This window comes from Haliotis cracherodii, unplaced genomic scaffold, assembly GCF_022045235.1.
Source record: "Haliotis cracherodii isolate W230 unplaced genomic scaffold, xgHalCrac1.p SCAF_15, whole genome shotgun sequence".
In the NCBI taxonomy this organism is placed as follows: Eukaryota; Metazoa; Mollusca; class Gastropoda; order Lepetellida; family Haliotidae; genus Haliotis; species Haliotis cracherodii.
Genome location: NW_027266270.1, coordinates 10,221,867 through 10,237,400, shown reverse-complemented (window position 1 = coordinate 10,237,400; position 15,534 = coordinate 10,221,867). Strand labels below are relative to the sequence as shown.

The 15,534-nt window shown below is 40.0% G+C and overlaps 1 protein-coding gene across 1 annotated transcript; it reads left to right on the top strand.

Annotated features, from left to right (window-relative positions):
* Window positions 1-2,442: 2,442 nt before the first annotated feature.
* LOC139462245 (SCO-spondin-like) lies at window positions 2,443-15,520 on the top strand. The gene is made up of 18 exons (XM_071243844.1): window positions 2,443-2,631; window positions 3,109-3,291; window positions 3,962-4,153; window positions 4,631-4,813; window positions 5,484-5,675; window positions 6,153-6,335; window positions 7,006-7,197; window positions 7,675-7,857; window positions 8,528-8,719; window positions 9,197-9,379; window positions 10,050-10,241; window positions 10,719-10,901; window positions 11,572-11,763; window positions 12,241-12,423; window positions 13,094-13,285; window positions 13,763-13,945; window positions 14,616-14,807; window positions 15,285-15,520. The coding sequence occupies exons 1-18, from the start codon at window positions 2,511-2,513 to the stop codon at window positions 15,518-15,520; spliced, it is 3,357 nt and encodes a 1,118-aa protein (XP_071099945.1). The 5' UTR covers window positions 2,443-2,510.
* Window positions 15,521-15,534: the final 14 nt, after the last annotated feature.

The following is a 15,534-nucleotide window of genomic DNA, read 5'->3' as shown; positions in this document are numbered from 1 at the left end:
TTAAAAGCTTCGGTTTCACTTTGTAAATATGCCAGTTTGCATTTTATTTAAATTAGTCGATATTAAGATGAAACCTATTCTTCGTTAGGGTGTGGAGATTTGGGGTTTCAACGCATGTCAGTGTCGAAACTTTTCACACTAATTAATTTATTTTAGACATTGGTAAATATGTAACTCGCACGGCGATATTGCGATACTGGCTGAATGTTGAAGATATTTTTTGAATGTGGACATCATATTAAGTGTGTTAAATACTGCTATACACTTATTAAAATGAATGATGACAGACATCCCTGACAGTGTTATTTTTTAAAGAAGAAGGTGGGTGAATTTGGTCATATAACTGGAATATTGCTGAGTGCGACGTTCAACATCAAACCAAACAAAAACCAAATACAGTATAAAAACGGGCTGCCAAACCACCAACCAAAGTCAGGCCTTAAAACTCGGGTCCTTGCATGGGGACTGACGCCACTTATACTACCTGCATGACATCCCAGCAAGAGACAATGTGTTTGATATGCATTGGTTCAAACTTAATGGATTGTAACATGTTGATTGCCAAATTCAGTCGAATAGAATAACCCAGAACTCGATAGGTACAGAATTAAATTGTGAAATCAGTAAATAACCAAAAAGGATCCATAAACAATTAACAAATGATCTTGAAAGACATCAAATTAGGTCTACAGTCATAAAAGATAATACAACGGGTCAAAATATGTGCGGCGGCAATAAATAATAGGCACTGTTAAAAAAGTCAGTTCCTGATTTCACAATAAGCAGCAAATAGTCAGATGAACAAAACATCAGCATTTGCTACACAATTGTCACATTCATTATTGATTATTGATTATTATTGATTATTATTTTGATTGCTAGCATATCACTGTGGTGACCATGTTGATACTTTGCAGTTGATGGAGGGCTGTCAAACTGGACATCGTGGTCAATCGTACCCTGCCCTGTCACATGTGGAGTAGATGCCATGACAAACCAGAGCAGACGTAGAGATTGTAACGCCCCTGTCCCGGACGCCGGTGGAAAGAACTGCACAGGTCCACTGACGGAAACCAGTCAGACACACTGCAATGTTCCTCCATGTAGTGGTATGTTAAGGCCTATTTGCTATCAAGTTCGTACTTCTGTAGTGTACATGTACAACTTTCAGTTTAAATACGGGAGGACGAAACTGTGCCTTTATGGTCATATGTCGAACCACAAAGATCATATGACATCTTAAGAGCTGTATGTTCAAACGCAATCGTATGCACTCTCATATGAGTGTGAGATATGTGTCTGTTACAACTAGCAACAGTTAAAATACACATAAGTTCTGGACGTGTAGAGCGACTGTCGTAAAGATAGCAGGAATATTTAAACTAAAGAAATCAAGAGTATGACAAACCTAAAGAAGAAAGTCATATTCCTTCTATTGATCACATATATTTTGTATATCAGACCAAGCCTTTTGTACTTACTTTCCAATGTTCATTCATCTGTGTAGAGATGATAGACATTTTGTGAAGAAAAATATTGAGGCATTGGACGAAACAATGAAACGATTTGCTTATTCCAACCACTAGGCGACGACGTTGTTGGCGTGTGGAGCCAGTGGAGTCCTGCAGCATGCACAGCCACCTGTGGTCCAGCCCTAGAGGGAAGCATTGAAAGAAGCAGAAGTTGTGTTACGCCGGCCAATAATATCAGCTGTATAGCAGCACTAACAGAAACCCAAATGGGAAACTGCGGCCTCCCTAAATGCCCAGGTACATGTGCAGCCATGTATAACTGTAACACTTTCATGTACTGCAGTCTATAAAATGTAGAAATCCTACCCTGAGAAGTAATTCGTTTCATGTACACTCTTAGTGCTATATTTCCACCATCAGACTATGGAAAAGCCTTACCTCTTTGACTGAAGCAGCTCTGACAAAGCGAATTTGTATGTAAATGTTGTTTGCATAAATAGGGTGTCTCCAAGTTAACAAAGGAGAACATAACGAGAGGAATATCAGATCCGTCTCCAATTCTCGTGCTCGTATGACACGTTTCCAAAATAAGATATTAAAAACCATGTGCATTTTATGTCGTTAATCAGTCGCCAACTTCTTTTTATGTAACCACATTTTGAAGAACATGGAATATCCTGATAACATTATGTATCAATTGCTAAAGGCATCAGGTAAATCGTCACTTTGCTATATTTGATAAACACTGTACAGGTGAGACATGGGCAGAACCAAAACAAATCGCAGTGAATAAACATGACTGGTTTCTTTTTCAACTTGCAAAGAAAAAACATTCCTGATTTCACAATCCGAAGCAAATAGTCAGATGAACGTAACATCGGCATTTGCTACACAATTGTCACATTTGTTATTGATATTGTATAAATTGCTAACATATCACTGTGTTGACCATGTTGATACTTTGCAGTTGATGGAGGGCTGTCAAACTGGACATCGTGGTCAATCGTACCCTGCCCTGTCACATGTGGAGCAGATGCCATGACAAACCAGAGCAGACGTAGGGATTGTAACGCCCCTGTCCCGGACGCCGGTGGAAAGAACTGCACAGGTCCACTGACGGAAACCAGTCAGACACACTGCAATGTTCCTCCATGTGGTGGTATGTGAAGACCAATTTGTCATACAGTTTATACTTCTGTAGTGTACATGTACAACTTTCAGTTTAATTATCGGAGGACGAAACTGTGCCTTTCTGGTCATATGTCAAACCACAAAGATCATATGACATCTTAAGAGCAGTATGTTCAAACGCACTCTTATGCACTCTCATATGAGTGTGAGATATGTGTCTGTTACAACTAGCAGCAGTTAAAATACACATAAGTTCTGGACGTGTAGAGCGACTGTCGTAAAGATAGCAGGAATATTTAAACTAAAGAAATCAAGAGTATGACAAACCTAAAGAAGAAAGTCATATTCCTTCTATTGATCACATATATTTTGTATATCAGACCAAGCCTTTTGTACTTACTTTCCAATGTTCATTCATCTGTGTAGAGATGATAGACATTTTGTGAAGAAAAATATTGAGGCATTGGACGAAACAATGAAACGATTTGCTTATTCCAACCACTAGGCGACGACGTTGTTGGCGTGTGGAGCCAGTGGAGTCCTGCAGCATGCACAGCCACCTGTGGTCCAGCCCTAGAGGGAAGCATTGAAAGAAGCAGAAGTTGTATTATGCCGGCCAATAATATCAGCTGTATAGCAGCACTAACAGAATCCCAAATGGAAAACTGCGGCCTCCCAAAATGCCCAGGTAAATGTGTAGCCATTTGTAACTGTAACACTTTCATGTACTGCAGTCTATAAAATGTAGAAATCCTACCCTGAGAAGTAATTCGTTTCATGTACACTCTTAGTGCTATATTTCCACCATCAGACTACGGAAAAGCCTTACCTCTTTGACTGAAGCAGCTCTGACAAAGCGAATTTGTATGTAAATGTTGTTTGCATAAATAGGGTGTCTCCAAGTTAACAAAGGAGAACATAACGAGAGGAATATCAGATCCGTCTCCAATTCTCGTGCTCGTATGACACGTCTCCAAAATAAGATATTAAAAACCATGTGCATTTTATGTCGTTAATCAGTCGCCAACTTCTTTTTATGTAACCACATTTTGAAGAACATGGAATATCCTGATAACATTATGTATCAATTGCTAAAGGCATCAGGTAAATCGTCACTTTGCTATATTTGATAAACACTGTACAGGTGAGACATGGGCAGAACCAAAACAAATCGCAGTGAATAAACATGACTGGTTTCTTTTTCAGCGTGCAAAGAAAAAACATTCCTGATTTCACAATCCGAAGCAAATAGTCAGATGAACGTAACATCAGCATTTGCTACACAATTGTCACATTTGTTATTGATATTGTATAAATTGCTAACATATCACTGTGTTGACCATGTTGATACTTTGCAGTTGATGGAGGGCTGTCAAACTGGACATCGTGGTCAATCGTACCCTGCCCTGTCACATGTGGAGCAGATGCCATGACAAACCAGAGCAGACGTAGGGATTGTAACGCCCCTGTCCCGGACGCCGGTGGAAAGAACTGCACAGGTCCACTGACGGAAACCAGTCAGACACACTGCAATGTTCCTCCATGTGGTGGTATGTGAAGACCAATTTGTCATACAGTTTATACTTCTGTAGTGTACATGTACAACTTTCAGTTTAATTATCGGAGGACGAAACTGTGCCTTTCTGGTCATATGTCAAACCACAAAGATCATATGACATCTTAAGAGCAGTATGTTCAAACGCACTCTTATGCACTCTCATATGAGTGTGAGATATGTGTCTGTTACAACTAGCAGCAGTTAAAATACACATAAGTTCTGGACGTGTAGAGCGACTGTCGTAAAGATAGCAGGAATATTTAAACTAAAGAAATCAAGAGTATGACAAACCTAAAGAAGAAAGTCATATTCCTTCTATTGATCACATATATTTTGTATATCAGACCAAGCCTTTTGTACTTACTTTCCAATGTTCATTCATCTGTGTAGAGATGATAGACATTTTGTGAAGAAAAATATTGAGGCATTGGACGAAACAATGAAACGATTTGCTTATTCCAACCACTAGGCGACGACGTTGTTGGCGTGTGGAGCCAGTGGAGTCCTGCAGCATGCACAGCCACCTGTGGTCCAGCCCTAGAGGGAAGCATTGAAAGAAGCAGAAGTTGTATTATGCCGGCCAATAATATCAGCTGTATAGCCGAACTAACAGAATCCCAAATGGAAAACTGCGGCCTCCCAAAATGCCCAGGTAAATGTGTAGCCATTTGTAACTGTAACACTTTCATGTACTGCAGTCTATAAAATGTAGAAATCCTACCCTGAGAAGTAATTCGTTTCATGTACACTCTTAGTGCTATATTTCCACCATCAGACTACGGAAAAGCCTTACCTCTTTGACTGAAGCAGCTCTGACAAAGCGAATTTGTATGTAAATGTTGTTTGCATAAATAGGGTGTCTCCAAGTTAACAAAGGAGAACATAACGAGAGGAATATCAGATCCGTCTCCAATTCTCGTGCTCGTATGACACGTTTCCAAAATAAGATATTAAAAACCATGTGCATTTTATGTCGTTAATCAGTCGCCAACTTCTTTTTATGTAACCACATTTTGAAGAACATGGAATATCCTGATAACATTATGTATCAATTGCTAAAGGCATCAGGTAAATCGTCACTTTGCTATATTTGATAAACACTGTACAGGTGAGACATGGGCAGAACCAAAACAAATCGCAGTGAATAAACATGACTGGTTTCTTTTTCAACTTGCAAAGAAAAAACATTCCTGATTTCACAATCCGAAGCAAATAGTCAGATGAACGTAACATCGGCATTTGCTACACAATTGTCACATTTGTTATTGATATTGTATAAATTGCTAACATATCACTGTGTTGACCATGTTGATACTTTGCAGTTGATGGAGGGCTGTCAAACTGGACATCGTGGTCAATCGTACCCTGCCCTGTCACATGTGGAGCAGATGCCATGACAAACCAGAGCAGACGTAGGGATTGTAACGCCCCTGTCCCGGACGCCGGTGGAAAGAACTGCACAGGTCCACTGACGGAAACCAGTCAGACACACTGCAATGTTCCTCCATGTGGTGGTATGTGAAGACCAATTTGTCATACAGTTTATACTTCTGTAGTGTACATGTACAACTTTCAGTTTAATTATCGGAGGACGAAACTGTGCCTTTCTGGTCATATGTCAAACCACAAAGATCATATGACATCTTAAGAGCAGTATGTTCAAACGCACTCTTATGCACTCTCATATGAGTGTGAGATATGTGTCTGTTACAACTAGCAGCAGTTAAAATACACATAAGTTCTGGACGTGTAGAGCGACTGTCGTAAAGATAGCAGGAATATTTAAACTAAAGAAATCAAGAGTATGACAAACCTAAAGAAGAAAGTCATATTCCTTCTATTGATCACATATATTTTGTATATCAGACCAAGCCTTTTGTACTTACTTTCCAATGTTCATTCATCTGTGTAGAGATGATAGACATTTTGTGAAGAAAAATATTGAGGCATTGGACGAAACAATGAAACGATTTGCTTATTCCAACCACTAGGCGACGACGTTGTTGGCGGGTGGAGCCAGTGGAGTCCTGCAGCATGCACAGCCACCTGTGGTCCAGCCCTAGAGGGAAGCATTGAAAGAAGCAGAAGTTGTGTTACGCCGGCCAATAATATCAGCTGTATAGCAGCACTAACAGAAACCCAAATGGGAAACTGCGGCCTCCCTAAATGCCCAGGTACATTTGCAGCCACGTATAACTGTAACACTTTCATGTACTGCAGTCTATAAAATGTAGAAATCCTACCCTGAGAAGTAATTCGTTTCATGTACACTCTTAGTGCTATATTTCCACCATCAGACTATGGAAAAGCCTTACCTCTTTGACTGAAGCAGCTCTGACAAAGCGAATTTGTATGTAAATGTTGTTTGCATAAATAGGGTGTCTCCAAGTTAATAAAGGAGAACATAACGAGAGGAATATCAGATCCGTCTCCAATTCTCGTGCTCGTATGACACGTTTCCAAAATAAGATATTAAAAACCATGTGCATTTTATGTCGTTAATCAGTCGCCAACTTCTTTTTATGTAACCACATTTTGAAGAACATGGAATATCCTGATAACATTATGTATCAATTGCTAAAGGCATCAGGTAAATCGTCACTTTGCTATATTTGATAAACACTGTACAGGTGAGACATGGGCAGAACCAAAACAAATCGCAGTGAATAAACATGACTGGTTTCTTTTTCAACTTGCAAAGAAAAAACATTCCTGATTTCACAATCCGAAGAAAATAGTCAGATGAACGTAACATCAGCATTTGCTACACAATTGTCACATTTGTTATTGATATTGTATAAATTGCTAACATATCACTGTGTTGACCATGTTGATACTTTGCAGTTGATGGAGGGCTGTCAAACTGGACATCGTGGTCAATCGTACCCTGCCCTGTCACATGTGGAGCAGATGCCATGACAAACCAGAGCAGACGTAGGGATTGTAACGCCCCTGTCCCGGACGCCGGTGGAAAGAACTGCACGGGTCCACTGATTGAAACCAGTCAGACACACTGTAATGTTCCTCCATGTGGTGGTATGTGAAGACCAATTTGTCATACAGTTTATACTTCTGTAGTGTACATGTACAACTTTCAGTTTAATTATCGGAGGACGAAACTGTGCCTTTCTGGTCATATGTCAAACCACAAATATCATATGACATCTTAAGAGCTGTATGTACAAACGCAATCTTATGCACTCTCATATGAGTGTGAGATATGTGTCTGTTACAACTAGCAGCAGTTAAAATACACATAAGTTCTGGACGTGTAGAGCGACTGTCGTAAAGATAGCAGGAATATTTAAACTAAAGAAATCAAGAGTATGACAAAACTTAAGAAGAAAGTCATATTCCTTCTATTGATCACATATATTTTGTATATCAGACCAAGCCTTTTGTACTTACTTTCCAATGTTCATTCATCTGTGTAGAGATGATAGACATTTTGTGAAGAAAAATATTGAGGCATTGGACGAAACAATGAAACGATTTGCTTATTCCAACCACTAGGCGACGACGTTGTTGGCGTGTGGAGCCAGTGGAGTCCTGCAGCATGCACAGCCACCTGTGGTCCAGCCCTAGAGGGAAGCATGGAAAGAAGCAGAAGTTGTGTTACGCCGGCCAATAATATCAGCTGTTTAGCAGCACTAACAGAAACCCAAATGGGAAACTGCGGCCTCCCTAAATGCCCAGGTACATGTGCAGCCATGTATAACTGTAACACTTTCATGTACTGCAGTCTATAAAATGTAGAAATCCTACCCTGAGAAGTAATTCGTTTCATGTACATTCTTAGTGCTATATTTCCACCATCAGACTACGGAAAAGCCTTACCTCTTTGACTGAAGCAGCTCTGACAAAGCGAATTTGTATGTAAATGTTGTTTGCATAAATAGGGTGTCTCCAAGTTAACAAAGAAGAAGATAACCAGTGGAATATCAGATCCGTCTCCAATTCTCATGCTCGTATGACACGTTTCCAAAATAAGATATTAAAAACCATGTCCATTTTATGTCGTTAATCAGTCGCCAACTTCTTTTTATGTAACCACATTTTGAAATACATGGAATATCCTGATAACATTATGTATCAATTGCTAAAGGCATCAGATAAATCGTCACTTTGCTATATTTGATAAACACTGTACAGGTGAGACATGGGCAGAAGCAAAACAAATCGCAGTGAATAAACATCACTGGTTTCTTTTTCAATGTGCAAAGCAAAAACCTTCCTGATTTCACAATCCGAAGCAAATAGTCAGATGAACGCAACATCAGCATTTGCTACACAATTGTCACATTTGTTATTGATAATGTATAAATTGCTAACATATCACTGTGTTGACCATGTTGATACTTTGCAGTTGATGGAGGGCTGTCAAACTGGACATCGTGGTCAATCGTACCCTGTCATGTCACGTGTGGAGTAGATGCCATGACAAATCAGAGCAGACGTAGGGATTGTAACAGCCCTGCTCCGGAAGCTGGGGGCAAGAACTGCACAGGTCCACTGATTGAAACCAGTCAGACACACTGCAATGTCCCTCCATGTAGTGGTATGTGAAGGCCAATTTGCCATACAGTTTATAGTTCTGTTGTGTACATGTACAACTTTCTGTTTAATTATCGGAGGACAAAACGGTGCCTTTCTGGTCATATGTCGAACCACAAAGATCAGAAGACATCTTAAGAGTTGTATGATCCCACACAAGCTTATTCACCCTCATATTGGTGTTGGATATGTGTCTGTCACAACTATCAGCAGTTAAAATACGCATAACTTCTGGACGTATAGAGCGACTGTTGTAAAGATACCAGGAGTATTTAAACTAAAGAAATCAAGAGTATGACAAACCTTAAGAAGAAAGTCATATTCCTTGTATTGATCACATATATTATGTATGTCTGACCAAGCCTTTTGTACTGACTTTCCAATGTTCATTCATTTGTGTAGAAATGATAGAAATGTTGTCTAGAGAAATATAGAGGTTTTTCGCGAAACAATGAAACGATTTGCTTATTCCAATGACTAGAGGACGACGATGTTGGCGAGTGGAGCCAGTGGAGTGCTGTAGCATGCACAACCACCTGTGGTCCAGGCCAAGAGGGAAGCATGGAAAGAAGCAGAAGTTGTGTTACGCCGGCCAATAATATCAGCTGTTTAGCAGCACTAACAGAAACCCAAATGGGAAACTGCGGCCTCCCTAAATGCCCAGGTACATGTGCAGCCATGTATAACTGTAACACTTTCATGTACTGCAGTCTATAAAATGTAGAAATCCTACCCTGAGAAGTAATTCGTTTCATGTACATTCTTAGTGCTATATTTCCACCATCAGACTAAGGAAAAGCCTTACCTCTTTGACTGAAGCAGCTCTGACAAAGCGAATTTGTATGTAAATGTTGTTTGCATAAATAGGGTGTCTCCAAGTTAACAAAGGAGAAGATAACGAGTAGAATATCAGATCCGTCGTCAATTCTCATGCTCGTATGACACGTTTCCAAAATAAGATATTAAAAACCATGTCCATTTTATGTCGTTAATCAGTCGCTAACTTCTTGTTATGTAACCACAGTTTGAAATACATGGAATATCCTGATAACATTATGTATCAATTGCTAAAGGCATCAGATAAATCGTCACTTTGCTATATTTGATGCACACTGTACAGGTGAGACATGGGCAGAACCAAAACAAATCGCAGTGAATAAACATCACTGGTTTCTTTTTCAATGTGCAAAGCAAAAACCTTCCTGATTTCACAATCCGAAGCAAATAGTCAGATGAACGCAACATCAGCATTTGCTACACAATTGTCACATTTGTTATTGATAATGTATAAATTGCTAACATATCACTGTGTTGACCATGTTGATACTTCGCAGTTGATGGAGGGCTGTCAAACTGGACATCGTGGTCAATCGTACCCTGTCATGTCACGTGTGGAGTAGATGCCATGACAAATCAGAGCAGACGTAGGGATTGTAACAACCCTGCTCCGGAAGCTGGGGGCAAGAACTGCACAGGTCCACTGATTGAAACCAGTCAGACACACTGCAATGTGCCTCCATGTAGTGGTATGTGAAGGCCAATTTGCCATACAGTTTATACTTCTGTTGTGTACATGTACAACTTTCTGTTTAATTATCGGAGGACGAAACGGTGCCTTTCTGGTCATATGTCGAACCACAATGATCAGAAGACATCTTAAGAGTTGTATGATCACACACAAGCTTATTCACCCTCATATGGGTGTTGGATATGTGTCTGTCACAACTATCAGCAGTTAAAATACGCATAACTTCTGGACGTGTAGAGCGACTGTTGTAAAGATACCAGGAGTATTTAAACTAAAGAAATCAAGAGTATGAAAAACCTTAAGAAGAAAGTCATATTCCTTGTATTGATCACATATATTATGTATGTCTGACCAAGCCTTTTGTACTGACTTTCCAATGTTCATTCATTTGTGTAGAAATGATAGAAATGTTGTCTAGAGAAATATAGAGGTTTTTCGCGAAACAATGAAACGATTTGCTTATTCCAATGACTAGAGGACGACGATGTTGGCGAGTGGAGCCAGTGGAGTGCTGCAGCATGCACAACCACCTGTGGTCCAGGCCAAGAGGGAAGCATGGAAAGAAGCAGAAGTTGTGTTACGCCGGCCAATAATATCAGCTGTATAGCAGCACTAACAGAAACCCAAATGGGAAACTGCGGCCTCCCTAAATGCCCAGGTACATGTGCAGCCATGTATAACTGTAACACTTTCATGTACTGCAGTCTATAAAATGTAGAAATCCTACCCTGAGAAGTAATTCGTTTCATGTACATTCTTAGTGCTATATTTCCACCATCAGACTAAGGAAAAGCCTTACCTCTTTGACTGAAGCAGCTCCGACAAAGCGAATTTGTATGTAAATGTTGTTTGCATAAATAGGGTGTCTCCAAGTTAACAAAGGAGAAGATAACGAGTAGAATATCAGATCCGTCGTCAATTCTCATGCTCGTATGACACGTTTCCAAAATAAGATATTAAAAACCATGTCCATTTTATGTCGTTAATCAGTCGCCAACTTCTTGTTATGTAACCACAGTTTGAAGAACATGGAATATCCTGATAACATTATGTATCAATTGCTAAAGGCATCAGATAAATCGTCACTTTGCTATATTTGACACACACCGTACAGGTGAGACATGGGCAGAACCAAAATAAATCGCAGTGAATAAACATCACTGGTTTCTTTTCCAATGTGCAAAGCAAAAACATTCCTGATTTCACAATCCGAAGCAAATAGTCAGATGAACGCAACATCAGCATTTGCTACACAATTGTCACATTTGTTATTGATAATGTATAAATTGCTAACATATCACTGTGTTGACCATGTTGATACTTTGCAGTTGATGGAGGGCTGTCAAACTGGACATCGTGGTCAATCGTACCCTGTCATGTCACGTGTGGAGTAGATGCCATGACAAATCAGAGCAGACGTAGGGATTGTAACGCCCCTGCTCCGGAAGCTGGGGGCAAGAACTGCACAGGTTCACTGATTGAAACCAGTCAGACACACTGCAATGTCCCTCCATGTAGTGGTATGTGAAGGCCAATTTGCCATACAGTTTATAGTTCTGTTGTGTACATGTACAACTTTCTGTTTAATTATCGGAGGACGAAACGGTGCCTTTCTGGTCATATGTCGAACCACAATGATCAGAAGACATCTTAAGAGTTGTATGATCCCACACAAGCTTATTCACCCTCATATGGGTGTTGGATATGTGTCTGTCACAACTATCAGCATTTAAAATACGCATAACTTCTGGACGTGTAGAGCGACTGTTGTAAAGATACCAGGAGTATTTAAACTAAAGAAATCAAGAGTATGACAAACCTTAAGAAGAAAGTCATATTCCTTGTATTGATCACATATATTATGTATGTCTGACCAAGCCTTTTGTACTGACTATCCAATGTTCATTCATTTGCGTAGAAATGATAGAAATGTTGTCCAGAGAAATATAGAGGCTTTTCGCGAAACAATGAAACGATTTGCTTATTCCAATGACTAGAGGACGACGATGTTGGCGAGTGGAGCCAGTGGAGTGCTGCAGCATGCACAACCACCTGTGGTCCAGGCCAAGAGGGAAGCATGGAAAGAAGCAGAAGTTGTGTTACGCCGGCCAATAATATCAGCTGTATAGCAGCACTAACAGAAACCCAAATGGGAAACTGCGGCCTCCCTAAATGCCCAGGTACATGTGCAGCCATGTATAACTGTAACACTTTCATGTACTGCAGTCTATAAAATGTAGAAATCCTACCCTGAGAAGTAATTCGTTTCATGTACATTCTTAGTGCTATATTTCCACCATCAGACTAAGGAAAAGCCTTACCTCTTTGACTGAAGCAGCTCCGACAAAGCGAATTTGTATGTAAATGTTGTTTGCATAAATAGGGTGTCTCCAAGTTAACAAAGGAGAAGATAACGAGTAGAATATCAGATCCGTCGTCAATTCTCATGCTCGTATGACACGTTTCCAAAATAAGATATTAAAAACCATGTCCATTTTATGTCGTTAATCAGTCGCCAACTTCTTGTTATGTAACCACAGTTTGAAATACATGGAATATCCTGATAACATTATGTATCAATTGCTAAAGGCATCAGATAAATCGTCACTTTGCTATATTTGACACACACCGTACAGGTGAGACATGGGCAGAACCAAAATAAATCGCAGTGAATAAACATCACTGGTTTCTTTTTCAATGTGCAAAGCAAAAACATTCCTGATTTCACAATCCGAAGCAAATAGTCAGATGAACGCAACATCAGCATTTGCTACACAATTGTCACATTTGTTATTGATAATGTATAAATTGCTAACATATCACTGTGTTGACCATGTTGATACTTTGCAGTTGATGGAGGGCTGTCAAACTGGACATCGTGGTCAATCGTACCCTGTCATGTCACGTGTGGAGTAGATGCCATGACAAATCAGAGCAGACGTAGGGATTGTAACGCCCCTGCTCCGGAAGCTGGGGGCAAGAACTGCACAGGTTCACTGATTGAAACCAGTCAGACACACTGCAATGTCCCTCCATGTAGTGGTATGTGAAGGCCAATTTGCCATACAGTTTATAGTTCTGTTGTGTACATGTACAACTTTCTGTTTAATTATCGGAGGACGAAACGGTGCCTTTCTGGTCATATGTCGAACCACAATGATCAGAAGACATCTTAAGAGTTGTATGATCCCACACAAGCTTATTCACCCTCATATGAGTGTTGGATATGTGTCTGTCACAACTATCAGCAGTTAAAATACGCATAACTTCTGGACGTGTAGAGCGACTGTTGTAAAGATACCAGGAGTATTTAAACTAAAGAAATCAAGAGTATGACAAACCTTAAGAAGAAAGTCATATTCCTTGTATTGATCACATATATTATGTATGTCTGACCAAGCCTTTTGTACTGCCTTTCCAATGCTAATTCATTTGTGTAGAAATGATAGAAATGTTGTCCAGAGAAATATAGAGGCTTTTCGCGAAACAATGAAACGATTTGCTTATTCCAATGACTAGAGGACGACGATGTTGGCGAGTGGAGCCAGTGGAGTGCTGCAGCATGCACAACCACCTGTGGTCCAGGCCAAGAGGGAAGCATGGAAAGAAGCAGAAGTTGTGTTACGCCGGCCAATAATATCAGCTGTATAGCAGCACTAACAGAAACCCAAATGGGAAACTGCGGCCTCCCTAAATGCCCAGGTACATGTGCAGCCATGTATAACTGTAACACTTTCATGTACTGCAGTCTATAAAATGTAGAAATCCTACCCTGAGAAGTAATTCGTTTCATGTACATTCTTAGTGCTATATTTCCACCATCAGACTAAGGAAAAGCCTTACCTCTTTGACTGAAGCAGCTCCGACAAAGCGAATTTGTATGTAAATGTTGTTTGCATAAATAGGGTGTCTCCAAGTTAACAAAGGAGAAGATAACGAGTAGAATATCAGATCCGTCGTCAATTCTCATGCTCGTATGACACGTTTCCAAAATAAGATATTAAAAACCATGTCCATTTTATGTCGTTAATCAGTCGCCAACTTCTTGTTATGTAACCACAGTTTGAAATACATGGAATATCCTGATAACATTATGTATCAATTGCTAAAGGCATCAGATAAATCGTCACTTTGCTATATTTGACACACACCGTACAGGTGAGACATGGGCAGAACCAAAATAAATCGCAGTGAATAAACATCACTGGTTTCTTTTTCAATGTGCAAAGCAAAAACATTCCTGATTTCACAATCCGAAGCAAATAGTCAGATGAACGCAACATCAGCATTTGCTACACAATTGTCACATTTGTTATTGATAATGTATAAATTGCTAACATATCACTGTGTTGACCATGTTGATACTTTGCAGTTGATGGAGGGCTGTCAAACTGGACATCGTGGTCAATCGTACCCTGTCATGTCACGTGTGGAGTAGATGCCATGACAAATCAGAGCAGACGTAGGGATTGTAACGCCCCTGCTCCGGAAGCTGGGGGCAAGAACTGCACAGGTTCACTGATTGAAACCAGTCAGACACACTGCAATGTCCCTCCATGTAGTGGTATGTGAAGGCCAATTTGCCATACAGTTTATACTTCTGTTGTGTACATGTACAACTTTCTGTTTAATTATCGGAGGACGAAACGGTGCCTTTCTGGTCATATGTCGAACCACAATGATCAGAAGACATCTTAAGAGTTGTATGATCCCACACAAGCTTATTCACCCTCATATGGGTGTTGGATATGTGTCTGTCACAACTATCAGCAGTTAAAATACGCATAACTTCTGGACGTGTAGAGCGACTGTTGTAAAGATACCAGGAGTATTTAAACTAAAGAAATCAAGAGTATGACAAACCTTAAGAAGAAAGTCATATTCCTTGTATTGATCACATATATTATGTATGTCTGACCAAGCCTTTTGTACTGCCTTTCCAATGCTCATTCATTTGTGTAGAAATGATAGAAATGTTGTCCAGAGAAATATAGAGGCTTTTCGCGAAACAATGAAACGATTTGCTTATTCCAATGACTAGAGGACGACGATGTTGGCGAGTGGAGCCAGTGGAGTGCTGCAGCATGCACAACCACCTGTGGTCCAGGCCAAGAGGGAAGCATGGAAAGAAGCAGAAGTTGTGTTACGCCGGCCAATAATATCAGCTGTATAGCAGCACTAACAGAAACCCAAATGGGAAACTGCGGCCTCCCTAAATGCCCAGGTACATGTGCAGCCATGTATAACTGTAACACTTTCATGTACTGCAGTCTATAAAATGTAGAAATCCT